At 36.8% G+C, this 18148-nt stretch overlaps 1 protein-coding gene across 4 annotated transcripts in view; it reads left to right on the forward strand.

The window, feature by feature from the left end:
• The first annotated feature begins 2207 nt into the window (after positions 1-2207).
• The window catches only part of grin1b (glutamate receptor, ionotropic, N-methyl D-aspartate 1b), a 31425-nt gene continuing 15484 nt past the window's right edge, over positions 2208-18148 (forward strand). For 2 of the 4 annotated variants that reach the window (XM_052112103.1, XM_052112125.1), the window contains exons 1-16: positions 2208-2922; positions 4204-4338; positions 4665-4841; positions 6779-6841; positions 7566-7663; positions 8927-9048; positions 9785-9959; positions 10504-10648; positions 11166-11252; positions 11366-11501; positions 12013-12140; positions 12726-12890; positions 13342-13460; positions 14296-14408; positions 14542-14690; positions 15329-15486. In XM_052112103.1, coding sequence (XP_051968063.1) covers positions 2674-2922; positions 4204-4338; positions 4665-4841; positions 6779-6841; positions 7566-7663; positions 8927-9048; positions 9785-9959; positions 10504-10648; positions 11166-11252; positions 11366-11501; positions 12013-12140; positions 12726-12890; positions 13342-13460; positions 14296-14408; positions 14542-14690; positions 15329-15486 — 2219 coding nt within the window. In that variant the 5' untranslated portion in view covers positions 2208-2673. The remainder of the gene's footprint in view (positions 2923-4203; positions 4339-4664; positions 4842-6778; positions 6842-7565; positions 7664-8926; positions 9049-9784; positions 9960-10503; positions 10649-11165; positions 11253-11365; positions 11502-12012; positions 12141-12725; positions 12891-13341; positions 13461-14295; positions 14409-14541; positions 14691-15328; positions 15487-18148) is intronic. The other 2 variants (XM_052112115.1, XM_052112135.1) reach the window with 1 other exon arrangement.

The following is an 18148-nucleotide window of genomic DNA, read 5'->3' on the forward strand; positions in this document are numbered from 1 at the left end:
ATTGGTGCTTGTCAGAAGTGATAACATTCAGCTGAATCCCATTCCCCTCTACACTAACAGCACCATTACAAGACTATGCCTATTTTTTTGTACTTGATATTAATGAGCAAAAGACTTAGGCACAGTTAAGAATAATTAAACAGGCATTTAGGATAATTTTTTGCATGTGGCCGAATGGTTTCAATTATGTATGCAAAGGACCACAAAAATAGGTTCCAAAAAAAGTTGAAGCATACACCCAATTAAATATGGCTGTAAATAACAGCTATATTAATTTAAGTAAAATATGTATAGCAGAGGTGCACAGTGGCAGTGCTTTGCATATATTCTGATTGGTCAAATACAAGTTTGGCCAGGAGATACTATATAGGGAATACAGGTTTGTCTAGGAGTGTGTATTGTGCATATTTACTGAAACCACATAACAACCAGTGCAGCACGAATTGTAGAGTGCATCACCACTGCATGATCCAAAATGACACTTTAAGAGCTGAGACCCAGTTGAGACTAACTCTGCTGGTATCATTTATTGAGAGCCTGAATTTAAAGCATCTCAGTGGCTTTTCGGTTGCCATGTCCCCCTAATGTCTCATAAGGATTCATGCACACCACAATGCACTGTGTATTGCTGTCTAAAGATTCCAATTGTTTTAATGAGGGCACATAGCTTAATGTGAATGCATAGCTTCATTGTGTGGGGAAAACTAGTTTGAAGATAACAGGGTTCATAAAATGCAGTAAATATATACTGCACATGTACAATGCATTTCCTTTCCTCCTGTTGTTTGAGCCTGCACTAAACTGATGTCATGTTTTAATCTCCCTCTGCATTTGTTTGTGGGTGTGTGACTAATATGCAAAGCATTGTGTATGTAAGCTATATGACACAGCAGGCTTCATATTTATTTATTTTTTGTGCATTCAATCTATTCCTCATTTTAAATTATTTTATTAGATGTTTAAATGTTAGACTGAGTTAACGATCATAATGGCATGTGAATCAATTAATATAATTATGAACTCATACAGAAAAAACAGGCAAACAGAAAGGTGTAAATAGTGGTAAGTAATGCAGTCATTGTTTGTGGATCCATATTTACTGGGAGTGGTTGGGTTTGAGAGAGCATGAAGGTGCTTGCATATCTGCAAAAGTTGCCCTAAGCATAACTAAATGAAGGACAAGCTGACAAGACATCTAAAATCAAAATTCCGTCCATGCTTGCCTTAAGTTGCAGAATGTTATCTGTAGCCATGAGATGTCCTCCCAGGCAGCAGTAATGATGTAATTTAAATGCAACATTGCAACTCTTAATGAATTTATATGTGCGATGTGCAGATGTAAAAGTGCAGTTTATTATTTTTGAGCAAATAATCATATTTTACATTCATCTCCTAAGAATCATATGCAGTTTTCATAATTGTAAGTTACGGTGACTGGAAGAAAAGACTTGCACCTCGAGCCGGAGATGCTTGTTTCCTTGGTAACGGGGTCTCGTTGAATTTCTCCAATGCACTTGAACGCGCCTGTTCTGGAGCTATCTACGGGTGATAGATGTTGACAAGCTCCCTTTGATTATTTTTTATGAGAAAAACATATTTTTCTGTTTTAAATGAAAGCAAAACAAGTCCATCGACAGTGCCGCATGTAAATGGTGATAATACATAAATTAAGAATGTGAAGGATTTATCAGCCTGTCAGAAATTTTTTATTTATTTATTTTTTAAAAAGACACCACTAATGCTACATTAACGTGTGTTATACCAAAGGAACAAACATAGCATATACTAATCTAAGTGTATGGTGAAGAAAGACAAAAAAACAAACAAACAAAAAAACAAACATACATTATTTCATTTCACAATAAACCAGATTGTGTCGTGGTAGTCTAGCTGCTGATTGGCTCAGACAATTTTTACCAATTGCTAAAACGAAAACGAAACAGATGCATTTCGTAAAGCAATTATTCGCACAAAACTAACATTAATGATAACTAATACATAGCCTAACTGGTGTTTTAAAAACAACAACGCTGTGTAAGAAATCCGTTCAGTCGGTTAAATCAGACGATACTGTGTTGACCTGAGATTTTCCTCGAATCATCGCAAATGTTTTGAAGTCTATTCGACCGTGACAGCTCTGTGGTTTCAGGCGTAATCTACGGGTGAGCGCGCGCATCAGTGCGCGAGCACAGTTTTCAGCACCAAGGACAGCGTCTCCCACAGAGCAGCATCAGGTCACCTAGGCGCGCGACGGTACGTGCAAAACCTTGACTACAATTCAGACACGACAAGAGCGAGAGAACTGACAGATTGTTTTTTTATGTAGATGACTTCAGTAATACTACAAAACTGATTTTTGCACGTTCTCCTGGGAAACAGAGAGAGAGAGAGAGAGAGAGAGAGAGAGAGTACATCTGTGAAACGACTATCAACAGGAGCGATAATCATTCCACAAAGGCGTGTTGACATGGATTTCTCGATAATGAACAGGTTTTATGACCATTGCACAAAGAGTCAATAAATCAAGCACATCCCTCAGCGTAGTAGATTGAGTTGATCACATTCCACTGCTACTGGAGAGGACGCATTGACAGAGCATCTGTCTAACCAACGGACATCGACACGTATCCTCCACAGGGCACTCAGCTTGACTTTTCTACGATCCAGGGCAAAATGCGTCTGGTTCTGTTCGCCTTCCTCATCTATTGCTCCTGTGCAAGAGGTGGGTGCGAACCGAAGACTGTAAATATCGGGGCTGTCCTAAGCCAGAAGAGATATGAACAAGTGTTTAAAGACGCTGTCACCCAAGCCAACAATATATACGGCAAAGATAAGTTCAAGATGAACGCTATTTCTGTCACCCATAAACCCAACGCTATCCAGATGGCACTCTCCGTATGTGAGGACCTCATCTCCAACCAGGTAAAACTCGAAAACCAAACAGTCTGTTCACTTCACGAGGATCCTTTGAAAGACGCACTTTTAAACTATTTGCATTTTAAGAGCAAAATCCACGATCGATCGATCGATCTATCTATCTATCTATCTATCTATCTATCTATCTATCTATCTATCTATCTATCTATCTATCTATCTATCTATCTATCTATCTATCAAAATAATAACGACTATATATATATATATATATATATATATATATATATATATATATATATATATATTATTATTATTATTATTATTATTAATAATAATAATATTATTATTTAAAACATTAAGCTACCGTTTCAGATAACTCCCTGCAGTAAAATTGAATATTTAGCCCTGTATACCAGACAATAAAACCAAGCTTTAATTTTTTAATTAATTATTTTTTATTAATTATTATATTTTTGATAGCCAGGCGACTATATAATTGTTTCTGATAAACACGAATTTTGTATTTATTATTATTTATTTATTTAATCCCCGTAACTTGCATCTCAGGAATAAAGCACTTGAACAAATGAAAACATTCAACAGGATCGAGGGTCCATTTTGACCTCACCGATGAGTAAGCATCCGCAGCATTCAATTGATGTTGTTAAGGCTGTAAGGCTGTTCTCAGAGGTTATATCTACTGAAATGAACCTGAAATAATTGACAGAATATATGTGGGACTGTCTGTGAGTCATGTGGCGTCATTTAAATATAAATTACAGCAGAAGTAAAACGTTTATTGCAACAATACTGACCCCTGCACTAGGCGCCATTGCACCGCAACTGGCCCATTTAGAATATTTTAATGAAAAACGAGGCCAACATGGCGTCGGCCCCATTCATAACAGCTGCTTTGTTCTGGCAAGAAAAGCTCTAGCAGAATATTAAACATCAATGGAGGCAGAGATTAAACTCTTCAACGCTGCAGTTCGGATTACCATCCAAGTTGTGTTTACCCGCCAAACAGAGCCTCACACGCGCACAGACTTGTATGGATGAAGTTAACGAAAACCAAACTTCAAATTGCGGATGCTGTTGCTACACTTTTGACATTTAACTTTTGGTTTTGCTTCTTCAGCCACGTTGAAGAATATTTTATAAATACTTTTAATAACAAATATAGATTAAAACAGCGGGGTTACATGTAAATTATTCATGAACAGGCCCATTCTGAAGTTCAGGATATCTATGTGACAAAAACAAAGCAAAAGTGAGTGATGAAGCTTTCTCAGATTTCTCTCCTCATTAAGATCCCGATGTCCACAGGTCTATGCGATCTTGGTGAGCCACCCACCCCAGTCCAACGACCATCTGACCCCCACACCGGTGTCCTACACAGCTGGATTTTACCGGATACCTGTGGTGGGCCTCACCACACGCATGTCTATCTACTCAGATAAGGTGAGTGTTGATGGGCACTAGCAGCGGCATTCTGTATAGGACTACACCTCACTATGATTTAATCCTGCTTTTGTTATAATATACTAGTGTCTGACTGGAGATGGTGGTCCTCTGGACTCATCTAGATTCCCACAGAAAGACTATAAAACAACATTCACATACAGTTTTTGCCTTATGGCATCTTGGCACACTAAGAAGTGATGTTGGGATCTGTCTCTAATTTAAATACAGTTAAAGTGATTACATTCTAATTAACTTAAATTGCTTCGGGCCTTTGTGTAGCCTCTCGAGAGTCACCAGTTCATTTCCCCTACCCGTCCTTCTAGAGTATCCACCTTTCATTCCTGCGCACGGTGCCGCCCTATTCCCACCAAGCCCAAGTGTGGTTTGACATGATGCGAGAGTTCCAGTGGAATCACATAATCCTGATTGTGAGCGATGACCATGAGGGCAGAGCAGCACAGAAAAGACTGGAAACCCTGCTGGAGGAGAGGGAGACGAAGGTGAGATGCGTGAGCTGCCAACTCACATGACCCAGCATCTAAATGAGTGTCTGTGTAAGTCAGTGTGTGTTTCTGTAATCAGTACCTCAGAGGTCCTCTGTATATGTTAAATGTTTTATTTTTTCTGTTATATAAACACATTTCTTTCCATTGGCTAACATTATTTATGCTAGAGACATCAGCAGCGTCTTAAGTGGTTTATCTACAAAACTTTGTACTTTTCTACTCATCTCATGTTGCTTTTTACCATAGTCAGATTCTCCTACTTGTCTGTCCACAACAGGAGCAAAATGAGGGACTTAACCTGGGGCTATGCAAAAAAAATCAATGGCAGGTGATTTGGCTGGTTTGAGGTTTTAAGCTGGAGATCTGTGAGAATTTTTTCCCAGCAAGAGACTGTGGTTAAAATATTTTGTGTTCTCTCTGGTGGTTAGAATTAATTTTTGATCTGTTTGTAGCTCTTATATTTCACACTGCTCAAAATTTCACAATATCCCAGAGAATATATGAAAGTATTTCATAAAATATTCAAAAATAAGGGTAGTTACAAACTGTGTAAGCATTTAACTAGTTCTACTTTTCTCTGCACATGAAATAAAATTTAAAGAATTTGTTATGAGATAATTTTTAAGGGTCTGAATCCATTTGGATGGCCCTGTATATTTGGGACGGCTGCACCACAATGTCATTGCAATGTAATTTCCTGTAATGGCAGCCCGAAGACCAGCTGGTTTTATAGGCACATTCTCCCATTCTGGGAACTAATCAGCAGAAGGACTCATGAAAATCTTTTGTTTGTGTCTGTAATTACTATTGGCTGCTAGTTGACTACAGGTCTTAGATTGCTGCATACAAAGGACATTGGTATTATGATAAATGGGAAAAACATCAATACTTCTCAGCCTGCTGTGAGTTAATGCATAATCAGGCTTTTTAATTTTTCATTAACATCAATGAGTTTTCTGCTTGAATGTCTCAGTCTTGGACTAGAGCTGTGGTTTGAGGGAAACAAGCTTTGAATAATGACTGCTTTTTCCATTTTGCTTTGGAAGTCCAAGTTTGCAGGCAGGTTGGCATTTACGCAACACAACTAGACTTCAACTTAATTAATCACCCCAAATTTCTGAACTGCTGAAGTGTATTCTGTTTTACATTAAATACATTCTTTAATAAAAGTATGGATTCAGTACAAAAATAAAAATATCAAAGAATCCTTGTCCATCCATCCAGTCTAGCAGAAACATTCAGACAAAGGCAAATGAGAAAGAAAAGCATAGAAAGACGGTCTACGTGTTCTAAAGCAGGGCAGATGCAGTGGCTCTGAAGAAATTGCGTTATCTTAATAGAGCACTTTAAATATTCTCTTTATTTTTGGCCATATGTCTGGACAGGCATTTCTTGTGGCAACAACAAGCTGTGCTTCATAGACTGTAGTCAATGTTCTTTCATGGTAGATTGATGAAATTTAAAATGATGGATGGGATGGCGTGAACTGGAATAAGTTGCCCTGGGATCTGCTGCACAATTAATAAAAAGCAATGTTTTTTTTGTTTTTTTTACATATGCATCTTAATGAGATGCATTTTGAAGACATTACCATTTTTTATTAATTGTGGAAAAGCATTGAGCACCCTCAAGGGCAAGTTAAAGCTCATTTTTATAAGTATTTTAAATTAAATGCTGGCGAAAAAAGATGATGCAAATAGTTAAAGAGGGAAAATCATCAAAATATCACCCAAGTTCAAACCATTTGCGGGGATAGATAAGGTTGCCTGCTCCCTGTAGTCTTTGTTGATGTTTTTGCAAGCCTCAGGATTAAAGTTTCCCAATTTGAAGCAGAAAAGTGGAGATTTGTTGGAATGCTTTACTGCGCACCATTTATAACTGTTTATAATATTCTGTGTCTGCATATTTTCTCTGTGCACATTATTCATCAGAGTAAAAACAGGAACTATGAAAACCTCGACCAACTGTCCTTTGACAACAAGCGAGGACCCAAGGTATATTTGCATGGTCAATGCACGCCGCCCAAAAGTTCTCTGAAAGTAGCCACTAGAAACCAGTCAAACAATCAACAACCGATTCCAGAGATCCTTATCCCGCCAGCACGTCTATTTATGTTTGGATTCTTTTTATGATTTCAAACGAGAATGGGTTATTTTTTCTGTTAAAGCGTGTACAAAAAATCGTTCCCCCACCTCTCACTTTTTTACTTTTGTGTAAAGGAATGCATGTATTGAAGCCAGCAAGATTGCAAGTCTATTGTTTTGACACAGTGCGTGGAGATCTGGTCGTGTGGGACAGGCACTATCCAGATGGAACTCCCACCTTTCTGCAGCATTTCTACCTTTTGGTTGTTTTTTTTGTTTGGGGAAAAAAGCCACCACCATCATCTTCCTTTTCCTTCACCTGTTTTTTGCTTTCCAGTTGCATCAGTCTTCTTCTCCCTGTTGCTCTAACATGCACGTTCTTCCTTGGAATCTTGATTCTCTTCACTTTGCATGTGAAAATGCAGAACTTTTTTCCTGCTCCAAGCTTACTTGCGTTTTTTTTTTATTTAAGCAGATTATCTCAGAAACTTTTTTAACATCATTTTTTCACCCCCCCCCCCAATAAAAGATAAAGAAAAGAGAGAAAGAATAAAAGAAAATGCAAGCGTTTAAAGAGCATGGTTCATGGTGGGGATGAATCATCTACTTGACTAATGTTGTGTCCTAATCCCAGGCAGAGAAAGTGCTCCTGTTCAGCCAAGACACAAATCTGACGGCTCTGCTCCAGGAAGCCAAAGAGCTGGAGGCCCGAGTGATCATCCTGTCTGCAAGGTGAGTTCATTTCTCTCTCCTTAACCCATCTGACTACCAAACTGATCATCAGCCATCAAACTGATGTAGCTCAATGGAAGATAGGAATGGAATATTTTTCAAAGATTTTCATGCACAGTGTCAGAAATGAACTATTCCATTAAGGGGAAAAATTTTAGAGCAGATTCATTTCTAACCATCTAAAAATACTGTGTGTCATCCTTTCACATCAAATTCCTCAATTTAATCAATTCCTTAACATAAAGTTGATTCTTATCTAAATAATTACATTTGAAAATAATTTAATTAATAAATGAAATAAAATATATTTAAAGGGATAATTCACCCAAAAATACTTCCTCATGCCATCTCAGATGTGTTTGACTTTCTTCTGCAGAACACAAATTAAGATTTTTTGAAGAAAATCTCAGCATTGTAGGTCCCTACAATGCAAGTCAATGGTGACCAGACATTTGAAGCTCCAAAAATCACATAAAGGCCAAATAAAAGTATTCCATAATACTCCATTGGTTAAATCTATATCTTCAGAAGTGATATAATAAGTGTGGGTGAGACATAGATCAACATTTCAGTCATTTTTTACTATAAATCTCCAGTGAAAGTGAAAATAGAGATTTATATGGGGGAAAAGTATTTAAATAATTGTCTGTTTCTCACCCAAAGTGATAGGATAGCTTCAGAAGACATACAGTATATTAAACCACTGGAGACTTATGGATTACTTTCATGTGGCCTATGTGTGATTTTTAGAGCTTCAAATGTCTGTTCACCATTCATCTGCATTGTATGGGCCTACAGAGCTGAGATATTCTTCTAAAGATCTTTGTTTGTGTTCTGTAGAATAAAGAAAGTCATATACACCTGGGATGGCATGAGGGTGAGTACATGACGAACCATGTCTTTAATCAAAATAGACTAATATATTATGAGATAATATTTATAACTTTTCCTATAACAGAATATGAAGAACTATATCAGATGTTACAAATAAAAACAGAAATTAATGACATTTAATGACGGTGAAATTTTTGGCCTAGATATTTGGAATTTCTGAGTTATTTGTGTCACTTTTGCCCCTGTTTGTGTATATTTCAAAGGTTAACAATTTTAGTGAGTACATTTGTAAAGGTAGCATACATTCATCTATTGTTGACAAGCCATCAGTCATTTTCTCTGCCCTTCATGATTCATTCATAACATTCAAATCGGAGGTGTTTACTCTGTGAGATGCCGTTACTACAAGCAATCTTTGTCCAATCGCAGTGAAGATGAGGCCGCAGCCATTTATAAAGCGGCACGCCAGCTCAATATGACAGGCTCTGGTTACGTGTGGTTGGTTGGAGAAAGGGAGATGTCTGGTAAAGCACTGAGTGAAGCCCCAGATGGTACGTACTTTTCATCCTCTCCATTTTCATCCTTTCTCTCTCTCTATCTCTCTCTCTCTCTCTCTCTCTCTCTCTCTCTCTCTCGCACTCTCACTGCCAGACTGTTTAACAAATTGAACATGTTTGCTGTAAGCTTTTTGTACGATTACAATTTGCAATCCCCACTGACAAATCAGTGTCTGTGCTGTACTTGCGTGTTTAAATGTTTAAACATCTCTATGTTTAAAGGTTTTAAAACACAGTGATTCTTTACTCATTGTACTGTGCTTTGTCTAATGTATAATTTGTTTCATTTTTGAGTGTTTGTACTTTCTTTCAGTAGACAACAAATGACGCAATAGAGAGTTGTGGTAATCCATATTGCTTTGAGTGTGCATTAATTTTTAAGGTTTGGCTCTCATGAGTTTATTTGTAAGTGGTGCTTTGCTACTTCCAATTGAGGTGTGGATTCGATGGTAAGCAACAACAGCATTTCTTTGCTCCTGGCTTCTTTATACACATCCGTGTTAAACTTCACATCATTCTGCTCAGTGCTTACCCTGTCCTAACCCCTCATGACTTTCACAGTCCTTCTGTCTGTCTTGAGACAATTGGTCATTCATATGCAATGCACGCTTGTTTCTTTCTTTGGTATTTCTTGGATTTCTTTATTACGAGTATGTCTTGAGGTGCTCTTGATGTGAGAGTAGTGTTATGAGGCATTGGCCAACACCATGTAATGTTGTCAACTGGGCAGGCTTGCTCGGCCTTCAGCTAATCAATGGCAAGAACGAGTCTGCACATATCTACGATGCAGTGGCTGTGGTGGCCCAGTCCATCCAGGAGCTCTTTGAGAAGGAGAATATCACAGAGCCTCCACGAGGCTGTGTTGGCAATACAAACATCTGGAAGACTGGCCCACTCTTCAAACGGTGAGGCCAGGGGATGAGTGCTGGCTAGCATTTGCTTTCCAACAAACCATCCATTTGCTGTCATACATTATCATACATTACCACTGGCACTGACAAGAGTGGGAGCTTTCACACCACAAATATTGAAATTGTAAATGGTGTTAATAATGTAAAAAAATATGGCTTCAGTCTAGTCAAAAAATTAATAAATAAATGCCAATATCCGATTGAGTATTGATTCAAATGCAAGGACATCTCAAGCCTGTTAAGTTGTTGAATTACATTGACTTTGTGAAATCTGTTGGCATCAATTTGTATCCCTTTAAAGACCCTTACAGGTGTCAAATTTGTTCTCCTATGTCTGTGCCTGCACATAATCTGCACCCCCCACAGAACACTGCTTATCCGTCCCCTAGATAGTCATCATTTCTTTCCTAGACATACCTGCATCTCCCATCTTCCGAATCTGGTAAACTTCCATTACTTCCAGTCATCATGTGTGTCTTCCTTTGTGTTTAAATGGGGATTTTGTACCATTTCTAAAATACCCCCTCTGATTTGTTAGAGTGCTGATGTCATCCAAGTATCCAGATGGCCTGACAGGCCGCGTGGAGTTTAATGATGATGGAGACAGGAGGTTCGCCCACTACAGCATTCTGAACTACCAGAAAACCAGACTGGTCCAAGTGGGCATCTACAATGGCTCACAAGTATGAAATCGGCTCTGTCTTTTTAATGAGCTGCTCAAGGAAATCATTTGCTGTGATATTTTAACAACACATTTCCGGGTTTGGAATGCAAAAGTAAACCTCTATAGAGATAATTAGGAGACCACAGCAAATATTATTTTTGCATTCCCATTTGCTCCTACAGAAAATAAAATAATCCACTATTACGTTTACATGTCTTTCCAAAAGAGATTATTTGAATTATTTGATTATGTGAAACCCCATCACAGCAGTGTTGACTAGTTGTTGTTTTTTGTCTATTAATACTGTAACACAATAATATAACACAAAGAATGCTGTTAAATATTTACACTAAATAAAATATTTTTAAAATGTTTGCCAGATTTAGACTGCTAAATAAGGTGGAAACACCTCATCACATGCTGTGAAAAGGGTCCTTTCGGACATTAACGCTCTGTAATTTTATAATAGTGTCCATTAATTCATTTGAAAATGTTATAGCATCTTTTAGCTTTTGATTATCTCCAATGCATTACAGGTTATAATGAACACTCAGAGGAAGATTATTTGGCCCGGAGGAGAAACTGAAAAGCCGAAAGGCTATCAGATGTCGACAAGATTAAAGGTACCACTTGAAAGTGAAATCATTGTAGGGCTTTAATTGCATCATTTAGTTATTAGTTTACTCTGATTTAAGCAGTGTATTCACATTTACTTGTTCTTTTGTTCTTATGGTAGATTGTCACCATTCATCAAGAGCCATTTGTCTATGTGAAACCGACTCTACGTGATGGAACCTGCAAGGAAGAGCACACTGTAAATGGAGTCCTGATTAAAAAAGTGATCTGCACTGGCCCCAATGAGACCATTCCAGGTAACCATTCAGGAACAAGACCAGATTGATCTCACAGTGAAATCAGAAACAGTAGGTTGAGTTTTCTTTAGAAAAAATCGGTCTGTGATTACCAAAATTCGAAACAACTCTGAAACAACATGCCGACTTCCCGTGTGATCATGTTGGCAAGACTCAGAAGTTGGCTCAGGGTTGACAACATCTGATCCAGCGCAGATTGAACCAATTCAGGAATTGATTCCACCCTATGGCCATTAAGATCTTGCACACTATGATCAACATTATAAGGGTCAAAGAAGTTGTGCGATAAATGATAACTGGGGCCAAATTAATGTATTTAAAATGGGTTGCGTATGTAGGGATTAAGGGTTATTATGTACTGTGATGCAGGTTGTGGCTGATGCTGCTGTGACTGATATAAATCCATGTTATCCTTATGATGTTTGTATGTGTATTGTATTTTGCAACACAAGTGTTTTTGTACCCACAAAGAGGAACTATTTAAATTCTATTCTATTCTGTAACTCTATAGGTCGCCCCATAGTGCCTCAGTGCTGCTATGGGTTCTGCATTGACCTCTTGATCAAACTTGCAATGACAATGAACTTTACCTATGAAGTACATCTAGTGGCTGATGGAAAATTTGGCACTCAGGAGCGTGTGAGTAATATGATTAATTTATTGATTTGTCTCCTGGAACACCTTGCTTGAAGATTTGCGTGTCTTTTTTAAGGGCATGCAACTAGGCTGGGGAGAGTAGGCTGCCTGCCTTTTTGAGCATTTAGGATTTGTTTAGACCCTATGAAATCACTTGACCAGTTCTCTGTCCTGTGTTGATGTATTTCCTATTGAAACAGGAATTTAGTGTGGGACATTCATTATCTAAGAGATAATACCCTTTTTGAAGTAACCAATAGGATTTAGTTAAATCACAGCCATGGACCATGATTTGCTATTATGATTTGTTTCTTTGCTACAAACATCTGTGTAGTGCAACATGAGTTATTAATAGTTTTGGTCTGTTTTCCCACAAGAGAAAGACTGTACATTCTGAATGTGTAATCTGCTGAAAGTTAATTTGGTCAACTTTAAGGAGTGCGCTAGCATATGCAGTAAATGGCTTCAAAAGCTAGTGAACACAAGACTCCAATTTTTCCTTTAAGTCTTCCTTGACAATTAAGAATCCATAGCAGTTCACATTGTTAAGTACTGACAAATTGCATAATGTATTCTTCCTGATACCAGGTTAACAACAGCAACAAGAAGGAGTGGAATGGCATGATGGGAGAGCTCCTAAGTGGCTTGGCGGACATGATCGTGGCTCCACTGACAATCAACAATGAACGAGCCCAGTATATAGAGTTCTCTAAACCATTCAAGTACCAGGGGCTCACAATACTTGTCAAAAAGGTAAAATTCAGATAACCCACTGATGATCATTTGAATGTACAGACTTTAAACTGCTTTATTCAGTGTGGCCAAGTAGGAGACATGTTACATGAATCAAAAAATGAATGCAAGAGACAAGCATAGATTTGAGGGTCAATTTAATTTCAATCTTTTACTTCGTTTAAAACAAAGTTACTGTAATGTAATTAATTTTCAGGGAAAAAAATCCTCTGAGAACATGATTTTCTGTGCTGGAAATAGCATAACAGTTTCTTTGCTTAATTGAATTCCCTGAAGTGGGCTTATCTCTATACTCAGTTAAAGCTGTGATAAATTAATTGACTCTGGAGTACATTGAAATCTATTATTACACCTCTGATCAGCCTAGATGTAGACTGCATTTCATGTTCCATATGGCAATGCATGCGGCAATGCGATGTGGTGTTTGTTGGATAAAGCTGTTGTTTTTCAGGAAATACCACGCAGTACACTGGACTCGTTCATGCAGCCCTTTCAGAGCACTCTGTGGTTACTGGTGGGTCTATCGGTCCATGTTGTGGCGGTGATGCTCTACCTATTAGACCGTTTCAGGTAAAGGAAGACATTTTTCACTTACTGTAACAGGGTTTAAAATGGGCAAGGACGAAGCAGGAACTGGTTGAAAAGTCAAAATAATGTTTAATGAAAACTTAAAAAGACACAAACATAAACACACACTGCAGCTGCGTGTGGTTCTCTCTCTCCCAAACTGCTGTATCCGGCTCGGCCTTATCCTTCTCCTCGGCTGATTAGCCCGATTAGGCCCTCCTCCTCGTCACACTTTTGTACATACATTGTGTAATACAAGAAAGTAAATGAACCATCCTTATGAAAGCAACAAGGTGATGCAACAAACTCATCCTAGTCATTATATTCCTTTTTGATTTCTATTTTAATTTTTAAGCAGCAACAACTTTTCTTATTATAACAACAAATGTAATGAAATGGCGATAGAAAACTTTATACTGCTCATGCTAGTTACATAACTAATAATGGATATAATGTATTAGTAATGTCTCATTAAACATCGCGAGAAAATTATACTGTAGACACATCCATAATAATAATACAATCATTCCTCTTAATTAGAAAAAATATACATTAAAAAAAATTGTTATTTGACAATAATTTAACATTCTCATATTTCCATTTTATATTATGGCTTTAGCATGCTGTACTTTATCCAAAAACGTTTTTTTTTTTTTTTTTTATATATATATTACATTATAGATTCTTTAAATCAGCCTAATGGTTTCTGCATTTGAAACCTGTATTTTAAAGAGTTTATAAGAATATAATTTTATTATTACAAAGTTGTAAAAGATTGCAGAGGTTTGGCTGAAGATTGAAGCATGTGTCTCTGGCTGATATGTACTTTGCTTTGCAGCCCATTTGGAAGGTTTAAAGTGAATAGTGAAGAGGAAGAAGAAGATGCCCTCACCTTATCCTCTGCTATGTGGTTCTCCTGGGGAGTACTTCTGAACTCTGGTATTGGAGAAGGTAGTCATCGGCATAACAATTATTATTCAGTCTATTACCTCTATGAGGTAGAAAAATGGCTGACTCGATGTTTGACTGATTTTGCAGCATGCACACATTTTTTATCTCTCTCACCTGCTGCTTATATTTGCAGGTGCTCCACGGAGCTTTTCAGCAAGGATTTTAGGTATGGTGTGGGCTGGTTTTGCTATGATTATAGTTGCATCCTATACTGCCAATTTGGCAGCCTTTCTAGTGCTGGATCGGCCTGAGGAGCGCATTACCGGCATCAATGACCCTAGGGTGAGCCCTAAATATGATGCAGCTTTGCATGTTATGAAACAGAATATCAAATGGCATTCTTAATTACTGTGCATGCAAATTTTACATTTCACACACTATAGAAGCACAATGGGTAATTTAGCTTGTCCAGAACACGTAATTGTAGGTCATTCGTCTCAAAGGTTATTGTTTGGATTTTTTCATCACGACAACCTACGTTGATTGTGTCTTGTGAGCTAAATTAGTCAACAAAGAAAATTAGCAATGGAATAGTTCACCTAAACATTAACATATGAATGAGAAAGTTACCGGCATTATGTTCAGTAAAATAAATAGTAATAATATAGTGGAAAAAAGTATAAGTACATTCTGAATGGTATTTCATGATTACCTTGGAGACACATTCATAGATTTAAAATGGGATTATGCTTGTTTTTGTGAGTGTACAGCAATCTGGCATAACATTTCTTGGTCATGCTTTGGTTTGCTTCTGTTCCCAAAGTCATTTTTCTCACAGAAATATTTAATGGAACTGCTGAGACAAAAAAAAAATAATATTTTGAATTGCAGGACCCAAACACCAGTTTACTTTAATTATTTAGTGTGTTTGGAATAAACTGTCACTTCAATTATAGTCTCACTGTAACCTTTTATTCCAGCTGCGAAACCCATCAGACAAGTTCATCTACGCCACAGTGAAGCAAAGCTCTGTGGACATTTACTTCCGGCGTCAAGTTGAGCTAAGCACCATGTACCGCCACATGGAAAAGCACAACTATGAGAGCGCCGCTGAAGCCATCCAGGCTGTGCGAGACAAGTCAGTCAACCTGTTTACCATAACAACACTTTTAAAATCATTAATACCAAACTAGTTTGGTTTTCTTTGCCAAAAAAGATGTATTGACTGTAAATATTGTTTTAAACTTTATTTTATTTCATTATATTTGTTTTTATTGATCTTTATAAATACATAGAGTAGAGAGATGTACATTATTAATGAGGATTTTTTCTGAAAATCTATTTTGCCACTCTGTTAGGTTTATTTAAACATTTAAAGCATGTATTATTAATGTTTCTAAATAAAACAGAACAAGACAACATCACAAAAGAAAACTACAACTACATTCCTCGACAGCAGGCCTTCCTAGTTTAATTGTGACGAGGCAGGCAAGGAATAATGATACAAACGCAGCTTTATTAAACTGAAAAACAAACAAGTTCACCCGGAGCAAAAGAAAAAGCAATAGGGAACCTGGCACAGAGCATAGACAAAAACATTCATACATGCAAAAACTGACACAGGAAACAGGGCAACCAAGGGCTTAAATAAACAAGGGAACAAATAAGGGAACGAGGAACACCTGGGGAAACAATCAGGGAATGAGAAATAATCGGGGAAACCTATCAAGGAATAAAACTACAAAGGACTACAAAACTAACAGGAAACAGGAATTAAACAAGAATTTAAACATAAAAGTACAAAAACAAAAGACAACAGGGAATATGACATTAATAGAAATATAGAAAATAACAAGTAAGGGAAGTCAGCATCAAATCAACCTTTAAATGCATGGAAATTTCACCAAACACTTACATATTCAGGTCTTTAGAGACCCGGCACTTATTTCTATCACAAAAAATCAATCAACCAAATTTCCAGATGGTGTCAAATTTTCTAAATATTTTCAAGTCAATTAGAAAAAATAGAATAAAATATATTTTGATATATTTTGATATTTTATTTTTCATATATCTAAGAGATCATGCAACAAATCAGGACAAATCTAGAACAGGGTTCATTACTCTTAATTTTACACTGAAAATTCCTGAGATGCAACTGGCTGTCAAAAACATATTGAGCTACACATAATACAAGATACACATAAGCTAATCTTAAGCTACACATAAGTTACACATTAGTATTTTATCAGGCACTTATTGAGTCTAAATAGATGCACAACTTACATAATTTCAGTAGTATACCCAAATGACAATAGTCATATGATACTGTTCCTGTGTTGTACTTGCTATAGTTTAATTCCATGTTTTTTCTTCGTCAAATAGCAATGTCAAAGGTAAATAAATTAAATCACTAAAACAACAGTGCCAGTTTAAGAAATAACATGTATAATATGTATGTGTACATCCCATACTTATAAATCGCCATTGTTTTTACACAGAAAATCAATGTGCAATATTATTTATTTGTATGAATATTGTACTCATTCCTCTTTTAATAAGCAAAAAATAGATATCCTGTGATAGTAAACTTATATACAGTAGATTTGAAATATCCATAAAAATAAAATTTATTAAGTGAAAAAGCTAACAAACAACCAAAAAACAGACACTCTTACATGACTAGGGTCTCTAATGATCCTAAACAGTACTTAAACCATTATACTTTTTTTTTACACTATTTATGAGAGAGAGATTGAGGAATAATAAACAGGTGTGGGTTACAACTCAAAAAAATGGATGAGGTATAGAAGAACAAGAAGGAAGAAGATGATGAAGAAGAATGAGCTTTATTGCCAAGTATGCTTACACATACAAGGAATTGTTTTGGGAGGTTTAATAATTGGAGGGCTAATATTTTTATGAAAGCTCTTACAATAGTTCTTCTGTTAAAACAAAAAAATAAATATATATAGTTGCTGGCCCCCTCTCACCACGTGCCCTATGGTGGCTGCCCATTCTGCCCTCCCTGTAGTTATACCCCTGGGAAAAATTACAGAGGTTACAGTGAGGCACTTATGGAATTCACTTTTTGGGAGGTTTAATAATTGGAGGGCTAATCATTTTATGAAAGCTGTTACATTAGTTCTTCTGTTAAAACTCATGTATTTTTTGAGCTCACAATGTTGCTTACTCTAAGCAAGATTTGTATTCTTTTTTTAAAGAAAAGGAGATATAAGTCAAAATGAATTTTTGTGGTAATCAACATAATGCCACAAACGCTATCGATTGAGCTTAAGTTGTATTGAACCCTGAATATTCCTTTGAAACTCTATAGTCAAAGTGGCCTGTCATAGATATTAATGTAGCTCTCACCAGGAAATGTGTAGCAGAAAGCATTACAGTCAGTATATGATTGGTGAACACTTTCTTCTCTCCTCAGCAAGTTTCCGATGAACAGAGTGAGGCTTAGCTTCTGCATATCTTGATTCAGTTCAGTGTTGTTGTTGAATACAAAGCAAGGTAGGGAGTTATAAAAGATTTGATAAAAGAACCTTCACAAGACATTATGTTCTACAAGGCTAAGACGGGACCACATGGCAGACTGCCAGTTGTGTAAAATACATTTCCTTTGCTGATTTTTAAAATATCCAGTGATTAATTCTGCTTATCGGCACTTAAAATATGCTTACGAGATTTCAGCTGTTGATAAAAAAGCATTGTAAATGTCCAGAATGTCTTATTAATTCTGACTTCACGCTCTATCGGAATTATCGTAAATATGAGTTTCCCGTAATTGC

The sequence above is a fragment of the Xyrauchen texanus genome, chromosome 3 (genome assembly GCF_025860055.1).
Source record: "Xyrauchen texanus isolate HMW12.3.18 chromosome 3, RBS_HiC_50CHRs, whole genome shotgun sequence".
In the NCBI taxonomy this organism is placed as follows: domain Eukaryota; kingdom Metazoa; phylum Chordata; class Actinopteri; order Cypriniformes; family Catostomidae; genus Xyrauchen; species Xyrauchen texanus.